This window comes from Lithobates pipiens, unplaced genomic scaffold (genome assembly GCF_037356315.1).
Source record: "Lithobates pipiens isolate NorthernLeopardFrog02 unplaced genomic scaffold, aLitPip1_a1.2 Scaffold_1, whole genome shotgun sequence".
Lineage (NCBI taxonomy): Eukaryota > Metazoa > Chordata > Amphibia > Anura > Ranidae > Lithobates > Lithobates pipiens.
The window spans coordinates 167,677,166-167,695,114 of record NW_027507685.1 but is presented as its reverse complement, the minus strand read 5'-3'; the positions used below and the strand labels follow the sequence as shown (position 1 = coordinate 167,695,114).

At 42.7% G+C, this 17,949-nt stretch overlaps 1 protein-coding gene across 1 annotated transcript in view; it reads right to left on the bottom strand.

Annotated features, from left to right (window-relative positions):
• The window catches only part of WDR38 (WD repeat domain 38), a 172,940-nt gene that overhangs the window by 96,476 nt on the left and 58,515 nt on the right, over positions 1-17,949 (bottom strand). The window contains exons 3-4 of the mRNA XM_077478846.1: positions 13,803-13,919; positions 13,473-13,570 (exon numbers count right to left, since the gene is read on the bottom strand). Of these exons, the coding sequence (XP_077334972.1) occupies positions 13,473-13,570; positions 13,803-13,919 (215 nt within the window). The remainder of the gene's footprint in view (positions 1-13,472; positions 13,571-13,802; positions 13,920-17,949) is intronic.

The following is a 17,949-nucleotide window of genomic DNA, read 5'->3' as shown; positions in this document are numbered from 1 at the left end:
AAGTGCAAAGTGCTTAAAAAAAAAAATCATGAATGCAAAAAATCAATAAAGTCCTTAACAAAGCTGAAACCAATATAAAATGTGACAATAAAAATAAAATAGTTTCATATAAGCGAAAAAACAATTCTTCCATAAACGATGTATAGTGGTGACATTCAGTGATATCTTGTATGTAGATTCAATATGACCGTAACACCCGAGTGTGATCCTCCACCAGATGTACCAAATTAACTCACCAAATCCAACAGCTGGTAAAATTATAAACCAGCGTATGCGCCTTATAGCAATCAATGCTTATTAGCAAATACACAGGGTCCTCTCCAATGAGTCATGTCATAATTCATCCAGACATTAGAGAAGGAAGAAGGAAGCTCCAGTAGTGTGAAAATGCTTAACAAAAATTTTATTTAAAACATTTAAAAGAAGCTCACTCACATATTACAAGTGTCAGACCCAACACTAGGGATTCTAGGTATAAATGTTTTCCCAATTGCCTCCAGCCACTCTGGTTCGTGTGCGAGTGCAATCCAGGATTGTTTGCATCAGCGTGCTAGCATCATATGACGTCTTCCCTGGGCGGTAGAACCTCTGAAGCCTCCATGCCATTTTATGTATGGGCCGACCACCCTCGGGTTGGTTAACAACCCGCAGCTGTTGAATCTGGGCATTAATTTGGCACTTCTGGTAGAAGATCACACTCGAGTGTTACAGTCACATTGAATCTACATACAAGATATCACTGAATGTCAACACTATACATCGTTTATTAAAGTATAGGTTTATCAATTATATGAAACAATTTTTTATTTTTTCTGAAACAATAATATATTTTAATCTTCACATTTTATACTGGTTTCAGCTTTGTTCACATACTGTTCAGCTCTGGAAAATTTGACCCCCTTCCTGACCAAAGCACTTTTTACAATTTGGCACTGCATCGCTTTAACTGACAATTGTGCCATCATGCAATGCTGTACCCAAAACAAAATTTGTGTCCTTTTTCCCCCCACAAATAAAGCTTTCTATTGGTGGTACATGATCACTTTTGCGGTTTTTATTTTTTGCGCTATAAAGAAAAAAAAGCATACATTTTGAAAGAAAAACAATATTTTTTACTTTTTGCTATAATAAATATTTCCCAAATTAAAAAAAAACAAACAAATTTCTTCATCAGTTGAGGCCAATATGTATTCTTCTACATATTTTTGGTAAATAAAAACACAATAAGCATATATTGATTGGTTTGCACAAAAATTTTAGTGTCTAGAAACCATAGGAAAGATTTATGTCATTTTTATTATTTATTTATTTTTTGCTATTAATGCCGGTGATCTGCAATTTTTAGTGATATTGCGATGGACAGATTGGACACTTTTGACGCGGTATTGCACTCGCCGGCCACGTGAACCAGGTCCCCTGCCACTCTAAAAGGGAAGAATGTACCCATATGGGGTTTCGCCCAGGAGAGCCATTGTGCCACAGTTTAAGTACGTGAGCCATTGGGAACTGGTTAATTATGGACTTTGATTTTTTGCATTTATGATTTTTTTTTCTTTTTTTGAGCACTTTGCACTATAATGTTTTGCATCTATATCAATTGTTTACTGAGTTGTGCGATTTAATGGCTGTGATTCATTTCTATTCAATATTATAATAGCACACATAGGGTGTTATAGTTAATCTGATCAGCGCTGCTTCTTTTTCACAATCCATGTTTTCAGTTTTTTGGCTCTGCCATTATTTAGAGAAGCTGCAATCTATAGTCTTTTTTAGATCATCTCTTTTCTAGAAATCCCTGGCGCTGTATTGCATATTTTTTCTAATCCTTTTAGGGTTATATAATACTAGCAGCCAAGGTAATTATTGCATATATGGATAAAAGAGTTGTATATTTAGAGGAAATTTTTAATTCCACCAAAGAGAGAACTGGCATAGATTTGGAAGTCAGTTTCAAATACTTGATGGAAAAACAGATTAAAATCTGGTGGGACATCAACACTCTAGATTTATATATAAAAGAGAAAATGACCAAACGTAGATTGAGATGGGATATACCAGTGAATGATGAACTCCATACCAAAGAGTTAATGGATGAGTGGTTTATCTTATTTAATCGCAGTGAATCCAGATTGTTAGAACTTATTATTAAGAGGAGGCAGATCAAATTAAGAAAGTAGGAGATGGATAATAAAGAGCTAAAAGAAATGATTGCCCCCTTAGCTGAAACTAATGAATATAAAGATAAAGCAAAGCAGGTCCAAGATTACATCATTAAGGTAGACAGAGAAACCAAAACTAAAAAAGTGAAGAAACACCAGAGAGATGTTGAGGATTACAAGGATAACAAGGTCTATAAATGGCTAGAAGATATACTACTGGAAGAATGTGAATATAGAGAGTCTACCCCAGAAAAAAATGCTGTTGAGAACTGCCAAAATGGGTTTAATCCCTCACTACTAAATAAAGGTACCCCACAAAAACAGAAGGGTCCCAAAGTACAACTCCAGAATACTGTTTAAGTCCAAAAAACCCTTGAAAAAGTGTCCCACAATGGGTGACAGTATAACTATGACCAGCCCCATTATGATCAATCTCAAAGGGGCACCTATTGGACACCCCCAAGGGGTGCTTTAAACCAAAATGCCCCCCGCCATCCCAGGGGAGGATGGCACCAAAGGGGGGGATATCAGGGTTACAATCAGAGAGGAGGGGGACAATTTTTTAACAGGGGACACAATCCAGCATATAATTACGGGGGGTGGGGGGGGTGGACCCACAAGAATTCAGGAACTGGTAAAGAGAGCCAATGGAATACAGGATGGGGAATATGAACCCACTGAGACTAGAAAGAAAAGTCAGAGGAGGAAGGAGGAAGAAAAAGGAAAAGAGACAATTGGGGACTGGCATTTTTAATCTCAGCAATGTCATTTTAACTGAAGCAGAACTCAGAGTATTAGACTTAGGTTTTTATATCATATGTGAATATGGAAAAATTCAATACATATATTGATCTACAAACGTTTACTAGAAAATTAAATACAAATTTTTTTTTGAGCTGAAAAAAGATAATTTTAATAAAAACAAACTCAATTTGGAGTACTTACATAGCGGTTTGAAAAATACCTCTACTTTCAATCCCACAAACAAAAAGAATGAATTTCTAAAAGTGGAAATATTGGGAAATAGGGATTATTGCGGTGCCAACGACTCAAATGAATAACAATTTAGAAAAATATATAGTTTATTCCAACATATCAAATAAAGACAAAAATGCAATGTACATGAAGATACTCATTTAAAATTTGAGGCTCCCCAAATTTTAATCCCTATTTCCCCATATTTCCACTTTTGTAACTAATTCCTGGGATGGGGTGCCTTATCTAAAATGGACCCCCCTGCCACTTTTCCCGAATTTCTAAAAGTGTTTAAGGTTATGGTTGAACATGACATTAGGGTAGTGATGGTGAACCTTGGCACCCTAGATGTTTTGAAACTTCTTCTCCCTGTGCCTGCGTGGGTTTCCTCCGGGGTACTCCGTTTCCTCCCACACTCCAAAGACATGCTAGTAGGTTAATTGGCTTCTGTCCAAAAATTGGCCTTAGTATAATAATGGGGACCTTGGATTGTGGGCTCGTTGAGGGTAGGGACCGATGTGAATGTGCAATGTATAGAGATAGGGACAATTGTAGACACTCACTCAGGTTGAACTAGATGGACTAGTGTCTTTATTCAACCTTACTAACTATGTAACTATGTAACTATAAAGCTCCTAATGACATGGAGGAAGGTATTAGAAATTTAGAAAAGAGAAAATATATTGTGATAAGAGCAGCAGATAAAGGAGGAGCCATTGTTATTTTGAACAAACAAGATTATGAAGAAGAAATGTCGAGATTACTTTCAGCCAGGGATACATATAAAAAACTGTCAGGCAATCCCACTACAAAGTTCAGATGTCAACTCAAAAAGATAATAGAGAAAGGTAAAAAAGCGAGTAATCTTACTGAAAAGGAAGCAAACTATCTAGTTTCCAAAGCACCTTGCGTGCCTACTATTATCTCCTAAAAATTCATAAAAATGCTGACAAACCACCTGGGAGCGTAATCGATTTGGTCTTTTCAAGAGTAGGGGAGTATATTGATAATTTTTTACAAGAGATTGTCATAAAAAATGATTCCCATCTCAAAGACAGTGGTGAATTAACCACTTCAATACCGGGCCATAGTCAAATGACGCCCACAGATGGGCTCTCCCATCCTGGGTGGGCATCATATGATGTCCTCCGTATTTCGCCGCTCCTACGGGCCCCCGGGGGCCTGTAGCGTGGCGATCGTGGATGAGGTGTGTCCCTCGGACACAGCCCATCCCCGATCTGTGGGATTGGCATCCCAATCCACCCCCCCGATACACGTGACCGGCCGTGTCCAATCACTGCCGGTCACATGTACTGTGTACGTTCACAGTGCCTAGGGCGCGTGCAGAGCGGTAAATGGGGATGCGGCTTGTCACCCTGACACAGCCCAACCCTGATCGCAGTAAAGAGCCAATGAAATTGGGTTCTCCTACTCACACACTGATCGTGTGTGAGAAGGAGATTGCGGTAACATCTCGTTACCGCCTAGTGTACACACCAACCATACTGATTACCCCCCCAATAAAGAGGACCTGTCACCACCAATCAAAATACCCGAGTACCTGAGTACCTGTCAGCCCATTTGAGTACCCGAGTACCTGTCAGCCCATCTGAGTACCTGAGTACCTGTAAACCCATCTGAGTACCCGAGTACCTGAGTACCTGTCAGCCCATCTGAGTACCCAAGTACCCAAGTACCTGTCAGCCCATCTGAGTACCCGAGTACCTGAGTACCTGTCACAGCCCATCTGAGTACCTGTCCTAGCCCATCTGAGTACCCAAGTACCTGTCCCAGCCCATCTGAGTACCCGAGTACCTGAATACCTGTCAGCCCATCTGAGTACCCGAGTACCTGTCACAGCCCATCTGAGTACCTGAGTACCTGTCACATCCCATCTGAGTAACCGAGTACCTGTCAGCCCATCTGAGTACCCGAGTACCTGAGTACCTGTCAGCCCATCTGAGTACCCGAGTACCTGAGTACCTGTCACAGCCCATCTGAGTACCCGAGTACTTGAGTACCTGTCCCAGCCCATCTGAGTACCCGAGTACCTGTCCCAGCCCATCTGAGTACCAGAGTACCTGTCCCAGCCCATCTGAGTACCCGAGTACCTGAGTACCTGTCACAGCCCATCTGAGTACCCATCACAATCCATCTGAGTACCTGTCACAGTCCATCTGAGTACCCGAGTACCTGAGTACCTGTCACAGTTCATCTGAGTACCCGAGTACCTGTCACAGTTCATCTGAGTACCCGAGTACCTATCAGCCCATCTGAGTACCCGAATACCTGAGTACCTGTAAACCCATCTGAGTACCCGAGTACCTGTCAGCCCATCTGAGTACCCAAGTACCTGTCAGCCCATCTGAGTACCCGAGTACCTGAGTACCTGTCACAGCCCATCTGAGTACCTGTCCCAGCCCATCTGAGTATCCAAGTACCTGTCCCAGCCCATCTGAGTACCCGAGTACCTGAATACCTGTCAAGTCCATCTGAGTACCTGAGTACCTGTCAGCCCATCTGAGTACCCGAGTACCTGTCACAGCCCATCTGAGTACCTGTCACATCCCATCTGAGTAACCGAGTACCTGTCAGCCCATCTGACTACCCGAGTACCTGAGTACCTGTCAGCCCATCTGAGTACCTGAGTACCTGTCAATCCATCTGAGTACCCGAGTACCTGTCAGCCCATCTGAGTACCCGAGTACCTGAGTACCTGTCAGCCCATCTGAGTACCCGAGTACCTGAGTACCTGTCACAGCCCATCTGAGTACCCGAGTACCCGAGTACCTGTCCCAGCCCATCTGAGTACCTGAGTACCTGTCACAGCCCATCTGAGTACCCATCACAATCCATCTGAGTACCTGAGTACCTGTCACAGTTCATCTGAGTACCCGAGTACCTGTCACAGTTCATCTGAGTACCCGAGTACCTGTCACCAGCCCGTCGGTGTAACAGAGTATATGTCACCAACCCATCAGTGTACCCAAGTACCTATTTGCAGCCCATGCCTCATAGAATACACGTTGAGGTGTTTTCTTTCCAAAATGGGGTCATTTTGGGGGTAATTCCATTGTCCTGGTGCTCCAGGACCTTCAAAAGTGTGATAGGTAGGAAATGAAATAAAATGTGTAATTTATGTTCGTAGAATGCCTGAAGGTACTACTTCAATGTTGGATTTATGCTCCTAGAACCCCTGACGGTGCTCCCTGCATGTTGGACCTCTGTGTGGCCAGCCTGTGTAAAAGTCCCACAAATGTGGTATCGCCATACTCAGGAAGAGTTGCAGAATGTATTTTGGGGTGTAATTGGAAGTATGCATATGCTGTGTATGAGAAATAACTTGTTGTTATGACAATTTTGTAAAAAACAAAGCAAAAAAAACACATTCTTCTTTATCCCAAGAATTGTGGGAAAAAAATGACAACTTCAAAAAACTCACCATGTCTCTTACTAAATACCTTGGACTGTCTACTTTTCAAAAAGGGGTCATTTGGGGGGTATTTGTACTTTCCTGACATTTGAGAGCCTCGAGAAATGAGATAGGCCTTCAGTGCATCAGGTGTGATCAGATGTGATCAATTTTCAATGATTTGTACCATAGCTTGTAGGCTCTATACCTTTCAAAGAGACTAAATAATATCCACTAATTTGGGTTATTTTTTACCAAAGAGATGTAGCAGTATAAATTTTGGCCCAAATTTATGAACAAAAATGACTTATTTTCTAAATTTTATCATAGAAACCAAAAGAAAGGTGTTGTTTTTTTCAAAATGTTCGCTCTTTTTTCACTAATAAAAAACCCAGTGGTTATTAAATACCACCAAAAGAAAGCTCTATTTGTATGAAAAAAATGCAAAAAATTTTATTTGGGTACAGTGTTGCATGACTGAGTAATTGGAATTCAAAGTGTGAGAGCACTGAAAGCTAAAAATTGGTCTGGGAAGGAAGGGTATATAAATGCCCTGTATTGAAGTGGTTAATAAAATTTTTATATTCTAACAAATACAAAGAAAATTGTAATTTATTATTATACAGGATTTATATAGCGCCAACAGTTTACACAGTGCTTTTCAATATAAAAGGGAGAAAATAGTTATAATACAATAAAATACAATAGGATTTAGACGACCCTGCTCAGAAGAGCTTACAATCTAATAATTTACAGTGGATGCCAATTCATTGTATACTAGTATCAACCAAAAATAAAAATTTGGGGGCGATTTACGAAAGCCGGGTGCCTCTGAGCACATTCGCATATTTACGAAATGGTGCACCAGTAACAGAGATCGAATCCCCCATTTACTATAGCGATCTCGGCGCATTGGGAGAATGCAATCTGTGCGCCACTATGGACATGGCATCTCCAATTCAATATTGACAGAAGATGGAGGTGCCAATATTATGGGATGATGTGAGGAAGTTTAGTAACAACTGCCCAAGTAACAAATATGCCCAAAATAGACTGAAAAAGTAACTTTTTCAGAGAAAGCCTGCTGTGCCTGCAAGTACGTTTAGAACTGCGTGAGATCAATGTAAGCAGTGCGCATGTGTAAGCGGCTCTTGCGCTTGTTCACATGAGTTTGTTCATTGTGCGGCCAAAATATTAGTAAATGTTAAGTAACGTACATGCAATTGCGTGGATTGAACAAGCTCATCTCTAAACTTGACAATTTTCTTTTTACGCTGGTTCATCTTTATGTATTTTTTTAAGGAGATTTGCACACAGGTCATGTTAGCATGTTACGTTGCCAACATGTGACATGCACCTTGTTAAAATTATGTAAAAAGACTCTCGCTCCTCTAGCTCCTCCTAAAAGGGCATTTAACCTTCCCCCTCTAATGTATATGATTTCCTTGGGCTAGCTTTTGCTTTTAAAAGGGAACTCCACACTCCATTCTCCAATGCTCCTGTCTCTCCCCTCTAATCCCTTGGATTTCCATGGGCTAACTTTTGCTTTTAAAGGGGAACTCCACACTCCATTCTCAAAAGGCTGTGAACTGCCTTCACCAATCCAAACCACATCCTTTTTCAGAGCATACAAGAGGGCCAACTAGGAAAGGGGCGAGAAGAGCCAAATCCCAACCCCCTCCTGAACCATACAATCCCACATGGACTCAACATAGCTAGCTGCCTTTGGGGCATGTTGGGCTCAGCCCAATACCAACCACAAAGCACCTTGTACCCACTAGTTTAAAGGGGCTTTCCACGTTCCATAAAGTCCCCTGTCTGAGGCCCCCACAACCACAGCCTAGGGTTGTGTGGAAGAGGCCCTTATCCCCCTGAATATAGGAACAATATGGTTGACTTTTGGGGTTCCCAGGCCCCTCCTGCCCCCAAGCATCCACCCCCTTTCATGGGTTGCCTTGCTGTGTGTTTGGCTAGGGATTTGTTAGTGTGTGGGAGGGGCACAATATTTTTTTAGTTTGGGGTGGTATTTTTCACGTGGGGGTTCTCATTTTAAGCCTTAACAGACCCAAATGGCCTTGTATGTATTGGGGGGCAGGCTTTTTTTGTTTTGGGTTAAAATCTTGCAGCTGCAATGTAGATTTGTAATGCCGCGTACACACGAGCGGACTGTATGGCGTACTTAGTTCGTCATACAATCCGACGGACAGTCCGTCGTACTTTCGAACGAACTTGACCACACACGGATGCACAAACAGTCCGTCGAAAGCTTGCGCGATGACGTGTACAGCACGTACGACGGGACTAGAAATAGGAAGTCCAAGACACAGCAAAGCACCCTTCTGCCGTGTAAATCCTTTCTGGGCATGCGCCATTCTTAGTCCGTCGAACTAGCATACTGACGAGCGGATTGTCCGCTGAAACCAAAGTACGACGGACAGAATTGCGAAAAATCCGAAATTCTTAGTACGCCGGACTGCACGCTGAAAAAGTCCGCTGAAGCCCACACACGAGCGGATTGTCCGCTGAAATGTGTTTCGACGGACTACGTACGCCATACAGTCCGCTCGTGTGTACGCGGCATAAGTTTTCTCTAAAGCCGTACATCTTTGAAGGAGCATTTTGGATACATGCACTACTTTACAGGCAGAGCAGTATCTACTATTATACTATATCACTAGACCTCTCAGTGCAGGTTTTTGAGCGGGCTAGAGGTATAGTAGGGTTGGAGATCCTAGATGAGGAGCAAGGAGAAGTCCGCCTTTTTCTTTGAGTGGGTCTCAAGTGCTCTTTCCAACGGACTGCATGGCAGGTCCTCATATATCGGGTCAAGCATGTGGTGCCAAAGCGGCTGCTGTTCTGGCCATGCTTGGTCCATTTCAGACATAGGTTGCAAACGGCAACGGTGCGATCTGCTTCACCATTTCAAAAAAAGCCCACACCAAGGTGCTTTTAAAAGTCAGCGGGAAGTCAACAGTGCCCTGCACCTGGGGAGCTCTGTGGTGTCATGCAATAGGGTGGCTACCTTTAAGCTACCCATGGGCACCCGCATAACTTTTTTCAGGGGGGTATCATTTGAAGATCTGGTGATCTTACCTGTGTCAGTCAACAGCGGCTGCAGGGGAGAAATCGCTTGGCAACGGCTGATAAAGCCTGATGAGGTGATGTCACCCAAAGGTTCCAATAACACAATTGTTATTGGTGCGCCCTCCTCTCCCCTGCATATGCTGCTGGATCACACAGGTGAGGTAACATGACCAGATTGGAACAGTCTTAAAATGGGTTAGTCCGCATAGGTGTTAGGGGTAAGGGGATGGGGGACAGTTTTTAAGGCTAATCTACCCTCCTTATTGGTGGCTTGTGTCAGTGTTAAAGCAGAGCTTCACCCAAAAGGGGACGCTCCACTTGTTTGCACCATCCCCTCTTCCACTGCCAAATTTAGCACTTTTTGGGGGAGAGAGTGTACTTGTTTTGTCCGTGGCAATCTGGGCCACAAGCAAAACAATGCAAAATATGCTGCGAGCGACCACAGCAAGTGAAGGCATAAATAAACATACAATTAGGCAATCAACCAATTACAAAAAAAAAAAAAAAAGACAGGGGAGATTTTAAAATCTGTATGGACACAATAGCTTCTTTATGCTGTTGTGCCCATATAGCTGCTTTTGTGCCCATATAGATGCTGGTGTGCCTCTATATGGGTGCAACAGCATCTATATAGGCACAATAGCATAAAGATTATCTTCTGTCCATACTGTATAACTCCTATTGTGGTCATGCAAATGCTACTGTCTCCTATTGTGCCCAGTGACACTGACTTTGCAGCGTTCAAAGTGGCGGGACAAGTTTATCTGGTGACCAGGGCGAAGATGCCAAACTGCACTTAATGCTGGGTGTCTTTAGTTGGCCTAAAATACATATTTCTTCTAAAATATCAACAGTTACATACAGAATGCCCAAAATGATTTATACTGAGTGAGAGATTTTTAGACATTTGTAACTGACCTTAAAGAATATGTAACTGATCACATGCTTGGTCAGAAATTAATTCTTGCAGACACTCACCTCCTTTGCAATCAAAACATGTAGCCTTAAAAATGTCCATTACAGATTTGTAATGAGCCTTGGAAGTAGAATAATTGTCCTGGTCTGGGGTCTTATCAGAGTTGCTGGATACTGATAATTAAAGCGGGAGTCCACCGGGACTCCGTGTTTTTTTTTTTTTTTTTAAAAGCCAGCAGCTACAAATACTGCATCTGCTGACTTTTAAAATAGTGACACTTACCTGTCCAGCGCGCCCGCGATGTCGGCACCCGAAGCCGATCGCTAGGTCGTCTGTCGGGTCCTGCCGCCGCCATCTTGGGTATGGGAATCAGGAAATGGAGCCTTTCGGCTTCATTTCCCGGTTCCCTACTGCGCATGCGCGAGCCGCGCGGCGCAATCCGGACGGTCCCCGCTGCCTCTGGGAACTGTGTGTTTCCCAGCAGGCAGCGGGGCACTTGCGCAAAGGGGTGGGCAGTTGCGGAAAGGGGCGTAATCTACGCCCCTTTCCGCAGACAGCTATCCCGGAAGTGGGTGCAGTTACCTGGATTATCCAGGTAACTGCACCCCCCTCCCCCCTGAAAGGTGCCAATTGTGGCGCCGGAGGGGGGGGGATTCGGATGAGCGGAGGTCCATTTTAGGGTGGACCTCCGCTTTAAACAGTAATCTGCAAGCACTGGTGATTACAGACAGACCATGACACAGAACAAGCTGACACTAACCCAGCTTGTTCTACAAATATAATTTAGCATTTCCAGGGCCGATCCTAGGAGGGTGCGTGGAGTGCTCCACACCCGGGCGCTGCAGAGTTGGGGGCGCGGAAGTTCCAGAGTGCTCCCCTTCCTCCTCCTCATCTGTATCCAGAGGCGGGGCGCATGTAGCGGGTCCTGCGGTTCCCCATCCCTCTTGCTGTACACACTGTATTAGATACTGTGTACACTGCCTGTGTGTGTGTGTGTGTGTGTGTGTGTGTGTATTAATACACTGCCTGCACTGACTGAATATTGCGTAAACACTGATTATATAGTCTATGCTAAATCCAGATTGTATATATATATATATATATATATATATATATATATATATATATATATATATATATATATATATATATATATATAGTAGTTTAGTGAATATATAGCACTGGACCACTGCATACATTTAAAATGTTGATCAGAATATTATAATAGTATAATCAAATATACATTACACATTGATGTGACTGCTGCTCCTAACCAACAATACCCCTTTAGAAAACGGAGGAAAGTGGTAGCACATATGTCCTTGCATACACAGTTCATTAACAAAGTCATTAGTAAAGTGTAGCAAGAAGGGTTAATGTACTGCCACAGGTTACTGGTGCATTAGTGACCATGACCAGTCACAGTTATTTAACCCCTATGTATGTTCTGCATTAGTGGCACCAGTGTCAGTGTTAATTAACCCCTTTATGGGGGTTAAGGGTTGAAAAAGCACTGTCAGTGGCCACTAATGCAGCAAAGAGAGTTTAATTAACTCTGCTAATACTCATAATGGAGAGGAGTAAAGTAGAATTTCAAATTTAAACATAAATAGCCTTAAAATTCTCCCATCCCCTCTCCTAACATCCATGGAAAAGATGTAAATACCTATTTTCAGGCTGTCCAGTCATGCTATCCCCTGTGTGAGCCAGTGGTGTATGCAGGGGAGAGGAGAGAGCATCATCAACAGATGGAACATAGGAACCTATGGGTGATGTCACCACTCCAGGCTTTGCCAGCTATTGTCAAGCACGTTTTCCTCTCCCCTGCAGCCACCGCTGACTAACACAGGAAATAATGGGACCAGACCAGAGCTAGATGAAAATAGGTAAGTCCATAGGTTAGGGGGCACAAATTACTTGCCTTGCCCCAGGCGCTGTCAACCCACGCTACACCATTGCATGGCTGGATCTCTTCTCTCCTCCTTTTTGCACAGGGACTCAGGCAGCAGCATTAAACACCGCTGCATGTAAGAAAAATTCAATAAAAATACCCTGCCAGGCAATGACATAATGTGACATAATATGCATCACATACTAGTACATTATGAAATACTTACCTTAAAACAAACCCTTTCAGTGGTATGTTGTTACTGCTGACAGGGCTTCCATCTTCCCCTGGTCTTCCTTCCAGATTCTCGTGCTCCAGCTGTATGAGTGGCCGGAACCGTGATGATGCGTGGGAGTCCTCGGCTTTGGCACTGAACGCAGAAGATCCGGCATGGTATGCCAGATCTTCAGAGGGCAGGTCCTGGTGACGTCACTTGCTGCTTTCAATGTGAATATTTCCTAACTACCGCAAGTTTAGAAGATATTTACTGTACCTACAGGGAGGCTTCCCTGTAGGTACTGTACAATTCCCAAAAATTAGTTTACTACCACTTTAAAGAGGTTGTAAACCTCCATCTGCAAGTTGTACCCATTGGGAAGCCTATAATAATGCTTCCCTATAGGTACTGTAAATATCTCCTAAACATGCGCCATTTAAGAGATATGTACTTTGTACTGTGCCAATGATGTAATCAGCGCATGCGCTGTGAAGAAATGGCTCCCGCGCTGGTTCTTCAGTAGCGAGTACTGTGACTGGCAGCTCCAGCGTGCATACGTGGGATTGACATTAAGCAGCTTCAGACAGTCACAGAGCCAGAATCCATGACCCCGGGAAGGAAGAGGGGCGAACAGGGATGCGCCTGCAGCACGGACAGCGAGGGCTTTGTTTGCAGGTAAGTGTCACATAATGTGCTAGTATGTGATGTACATTATGCTTTTACTTTGCAGGGAAAAAGAAAGGAAGGATAACCCATCAGGTTTACTTCCTCTTTAAGATTTGGGCTAGTGACATATATTTGATAGAAAATAAATGCATTACCTGCACTTTCCACAAGATGGCAAGACGATCCCAACCTGCAGACACTAGATACTTAGAATCTGGGCTGAAGCACACTGTCTCCACACTTTTGCTGTGATCTAAAATGTTTTGAAAATATAGATGAAGTTGGTGTAAGCTGGAGTCCAAGTTGTCAGCAGTAGCATCACTCAAATGTATATTTTAAACTAGGTGTTTCATTTTTGTATAGATATTGATGTTATTGTACAAATGATATCCACAGTTAGATTTAGTCATACATTAAAGAAGTAAAGTGCAATATGCTACCAATGAATTACCTTTATCTTCCATGTTTGCTTTTCTCCAACATACCTGTTAGCACATAAAGACATTCTGCTTTGTCCACCTTCCATATCCGCACTGTACAATCAATCGATGAGCTGGCAAAAATGGACCCGTCTGGAGAAAAGCAGCATGACTTGACAGGCCCTGCATAAGGAACATGTTCTATGTGAAAATGGAAATAGTGAAGAAATAGAAATTCCTGTTTTGTTACACCTCTGGAGCAACAAAAAAAGACATACATGATAGATTGGACTTCAATTCATAGACAAAGAGTCATTTTCTTGTTACTATACATACAGTATTTAATGTTAACCCAGTCTAGGATGACTGTTATCCATAAGACCAGGATCTAATTATTAAGAGCTAATTCACACTAGTGCATCAATCTGCATTTTAGCGCCGTTGTAAAATGCAGGTCAACGCAAGGACACCTAAACAACTATTTTTTTTTATGTGCCATGTTCACACTACAATTCTGCATTGACTCGCATTGCGTTGCATTAAAATGGAACATGTATGCATTTTAACGCATTACAATGCAGGTCAACACGTTTAAAATGCAGCACAATGCAAGTAAAGAAAAAAAAGTTTGTTTTGTGATTTATTTTATGACCCACAGGATGTGATCTCACAGGAAATCCTGCTAAATGAAGTGCATTACAACGTTCTCTAAAAGTGCATAAAATGTATGGAAATATACATCCATTTTCCCTGCATTTTATCTCAGGTCAGTGTGAATTCAGCATTAGGCCCCTTCCGCACAGGGTGGACTTTGCCAGGAGTCCGCCTGCTCAGCGGGGAATCTGTCTGCTGATTCCTGCTGAGCAGGCAGATGGCTGGTCTGTGTCCACTCTGCATGTCCACTCCGCGGACACAGTCTGCTGTCCTCCATGGGTAGTTGGACGTAGCCAGGCCGCCTGTTCATTTGCACCTGACTGCCGTCTGATCTGTTTTTAGGAGATGGGTTTGGATGTCGGTGAGTGTACACAGACATATGTCCGTTTACATCCACCGCTCCATATAGCAGGATGGAGGGTCCGATTGAGTCAGCCTGAAAAATGAGAAGCAGACCTGAATGGTCTGCTCCTGTGAAAGGGGCTTTACTGGTGCATTCCATGTATGACACCAACTGAATAGGCAGCCCATAGACAAGCCAGGTCTGAGATCGAAACCTTGGCCCCATGGGTGTGAGGGGTGTCTTATTGGAATCTGGAAGACCCCTTTTACAAGGAGGCCCTCATATTCCGCCCCCCACCAGCAAAATTTCAAAGTCCCAACAAACCAATGCAATAAAAGCAGAGTGCTCTGGTCAAAACTGAATATGATGTTGCTGAAAAAAACAAATGAACCTGTGAACAATCAAACAATCATTAGATCAAAAGACTTCAAGAAGCTAGAGGTCAGACAGTACTTGTCTACATGTCCTACTGGGGATGGGCAGTAAAACCATGCCATTAAGGCCCTTAAGCTGCAAAGACGGGGTAGATCTGCCATGGTGACAATGTTTTGCTTTTGTGGCAAGAATGGCTGCTTCAAGTGAATGGGACCATGATGCAACTGTAAGCAATGCATACAGTTATTCCAGGCTTTTAGGGGTCAAACAGGCAGTGAAAAGGTGGCAAAAGGCCACCTCACCACCTGCCAAATGCCCTTTGAAAAGCAATCCACTACAAATCATTATTCAAATGTCAAATGCTAGTGTGAACTTGTACTTACTGTTAAAAACATCATAATCAGATCTTCTCTGAAATACCATGGATATTGTCAGCTACTAGAACTCATTAAAATTAGACAGACAGGGAAAGATCTGTATTACACCAAATTAAACCCCCCAGGATGTCCTGCGATCACGTGGATGAAAGTAATGTGCTATGATCACATTCTACTTGTTACGTCGTCATGGACTCCACCCTACATTTTTGGGTTTGCCTGTAGGGCGTGGCTAAACAGTGGGTGTGAGTGACCCCGCCCACATGTTTATCTCTCATTCAGTGAGTGTCTGTCTTTGGGATTGGTCATGTTTGGTGGATGGTGTTTTTAGTGAATGAGTAGGGGTGTTATGTACCCCATACTAATTCACATGAGGGGCGGGATTTAGGGGCCTTCTTGTAAAAGGGGGCCTCCAGATTCCAATAAGCCACCCCCCACACCCCGACAACCACCGGGCCAGGGTTGTGGGGAAGAGGCCCTTGTCTTCATCAACATGTGGACAAGTTGCTTTGAGGAAGGGGGCCCAAAGTTGAGAGCAGGTGGCCTGGTATGGTTCAAGAGGGGGTGCCCACTCATTTCTCTCATTTCCCCACCTTGGATATGGGTCTGGTATACATTTTGGGGTGGATCCCATGCCATATTTTTTTCTTTTTACATTTTGCCATAGGGTTTCCCTTAAAATCCATACCAGACCTAAGGGTCTGGTATGGATTTGGGGCCCACACCATTTAAAAAAAGATTGGCGTGGGGATCCCCTTAAAATATATTAGACCCAGAGGGCCTAAAATAGATTGGGGGAGGACCTTCACACAGTTTTTTTATCTTTATTTTTAAACCACTTCCCATCCAGGCCAATTCTGGCACTTAAATAGTTACATAGTAAGGTTGAATAAAGACACTAGTCCATCCTGTTCAACCTTTGACTCCAGTTCACTTCACGCCTACATGTAAAATTCATAATTTTTTCTTCCAGAAAATTACTCAGAAACCCCAAACATTATATAATGTTGTTTTCGCAGAGACCCTAGGGAATAGAATGATGCTTGTTGCAACTTTCTATGTCAGACGGTATTTGCGCAGTGATTTTTCAAACACTTTTTTGGGAAAAAAACTCTTTCATGAATAAAAAAAAAAAAAAAAATTAGTAAAGTTAGTCCAATTTTTTGTATAATGTGAAAGATGATGTTACGGTGAGTAAATAGATATCTAACATGTTATGCTTTAAAATTGTAAAGGAAATTTGTAGGTTCTGTATATAATTGTATTCTATTTTATATGTATTGCACAATGCCCTCACTGTGCACATGGCACTAATAATGTTTTCAGTACATGTTTTACATTCTTTCGAGTCCCGATTAGAATTAGCCTGCCTATGTAACACCCCTTGTTACCATAAATGTACAATTGTAATATTAATGTGATACCTACGTAATCATGTGTATAAAAACCTTCAAATGCGTCATAATAAAGGAGAACAGTTATTTGAAAGATGCTGAGTGTATCTTTTGTGTCTGTTCCCTACTGCAGTAGTTATTAAATTTGGAACCACTAATCAACATGAGGATAGGGGTTGCCTATCTACAAAATATCCATTTCAAAATTCCACACACTCGTGGAATGGCGCCAAACTTTGATCACTTTTATTTCTATTACAAGGAATGTAAACATCCTTTGTAATAGGAATAGTGTGTGACAGGTCCTCTTTATGGAGAGATGTGGGGTCTATAAGACCCCACATCTCTCCTTCAAGCTGGAAAGACCCCAGCATTATTTACTCCACGGTGCACAGAATCGCCAGCCGAAAAAGATCATATCTGGATGATGCATGTAGCTGCAGGCATCATCCAGATATCCCCACTAAAAGTCCATGATGTACCTTGGGCGAGAAGTAGTTAATGTCAGCACTTGTTTGTTTACATTCTGCTGTTAGTGGGGAATCCAAATAAATCAGAACAAATTCTGTAAATGAATTGGCTCCATTAATGAATGCATACAAAACAAAATTCTTCAATATTTAGCACTTCTTTCTTTGGAGGGGGGGGGGGGGACTCCGAGCGGATACCTGGTTTTGACAGATACCCACTCCCACTTCCGGTCGCGTTGCTGTGGCGATCCTAGTGAAAGTTCACCCCCCTCCTTTCCGTTGCAGCCTTCTGGGATACTTTCACAGGTTCCAGAAAGCTACGAGACCATTCACAAAGTGCCGCATGGCTCGTGCATGCGCAGTGGGAAGCCTGCTGTGAAGCCGCAAGCAGTAAAAGTAGACATTCTAGTGCCTGGACCCAAAGACGGTCGAAGAGCTTGGGTGAGGACAGCACTAGATCCCTGGACATGTAAGGGTCCTATTTTTTAATAGGTAACAACAATGTCTGGGGAATGCCCAGGGAAAAACCAAAGCCTACTTACCACCAGCTCGCAGACAACCAAATTAACCTGTCTAACAGTATGCGTTAAAAACAGGGGT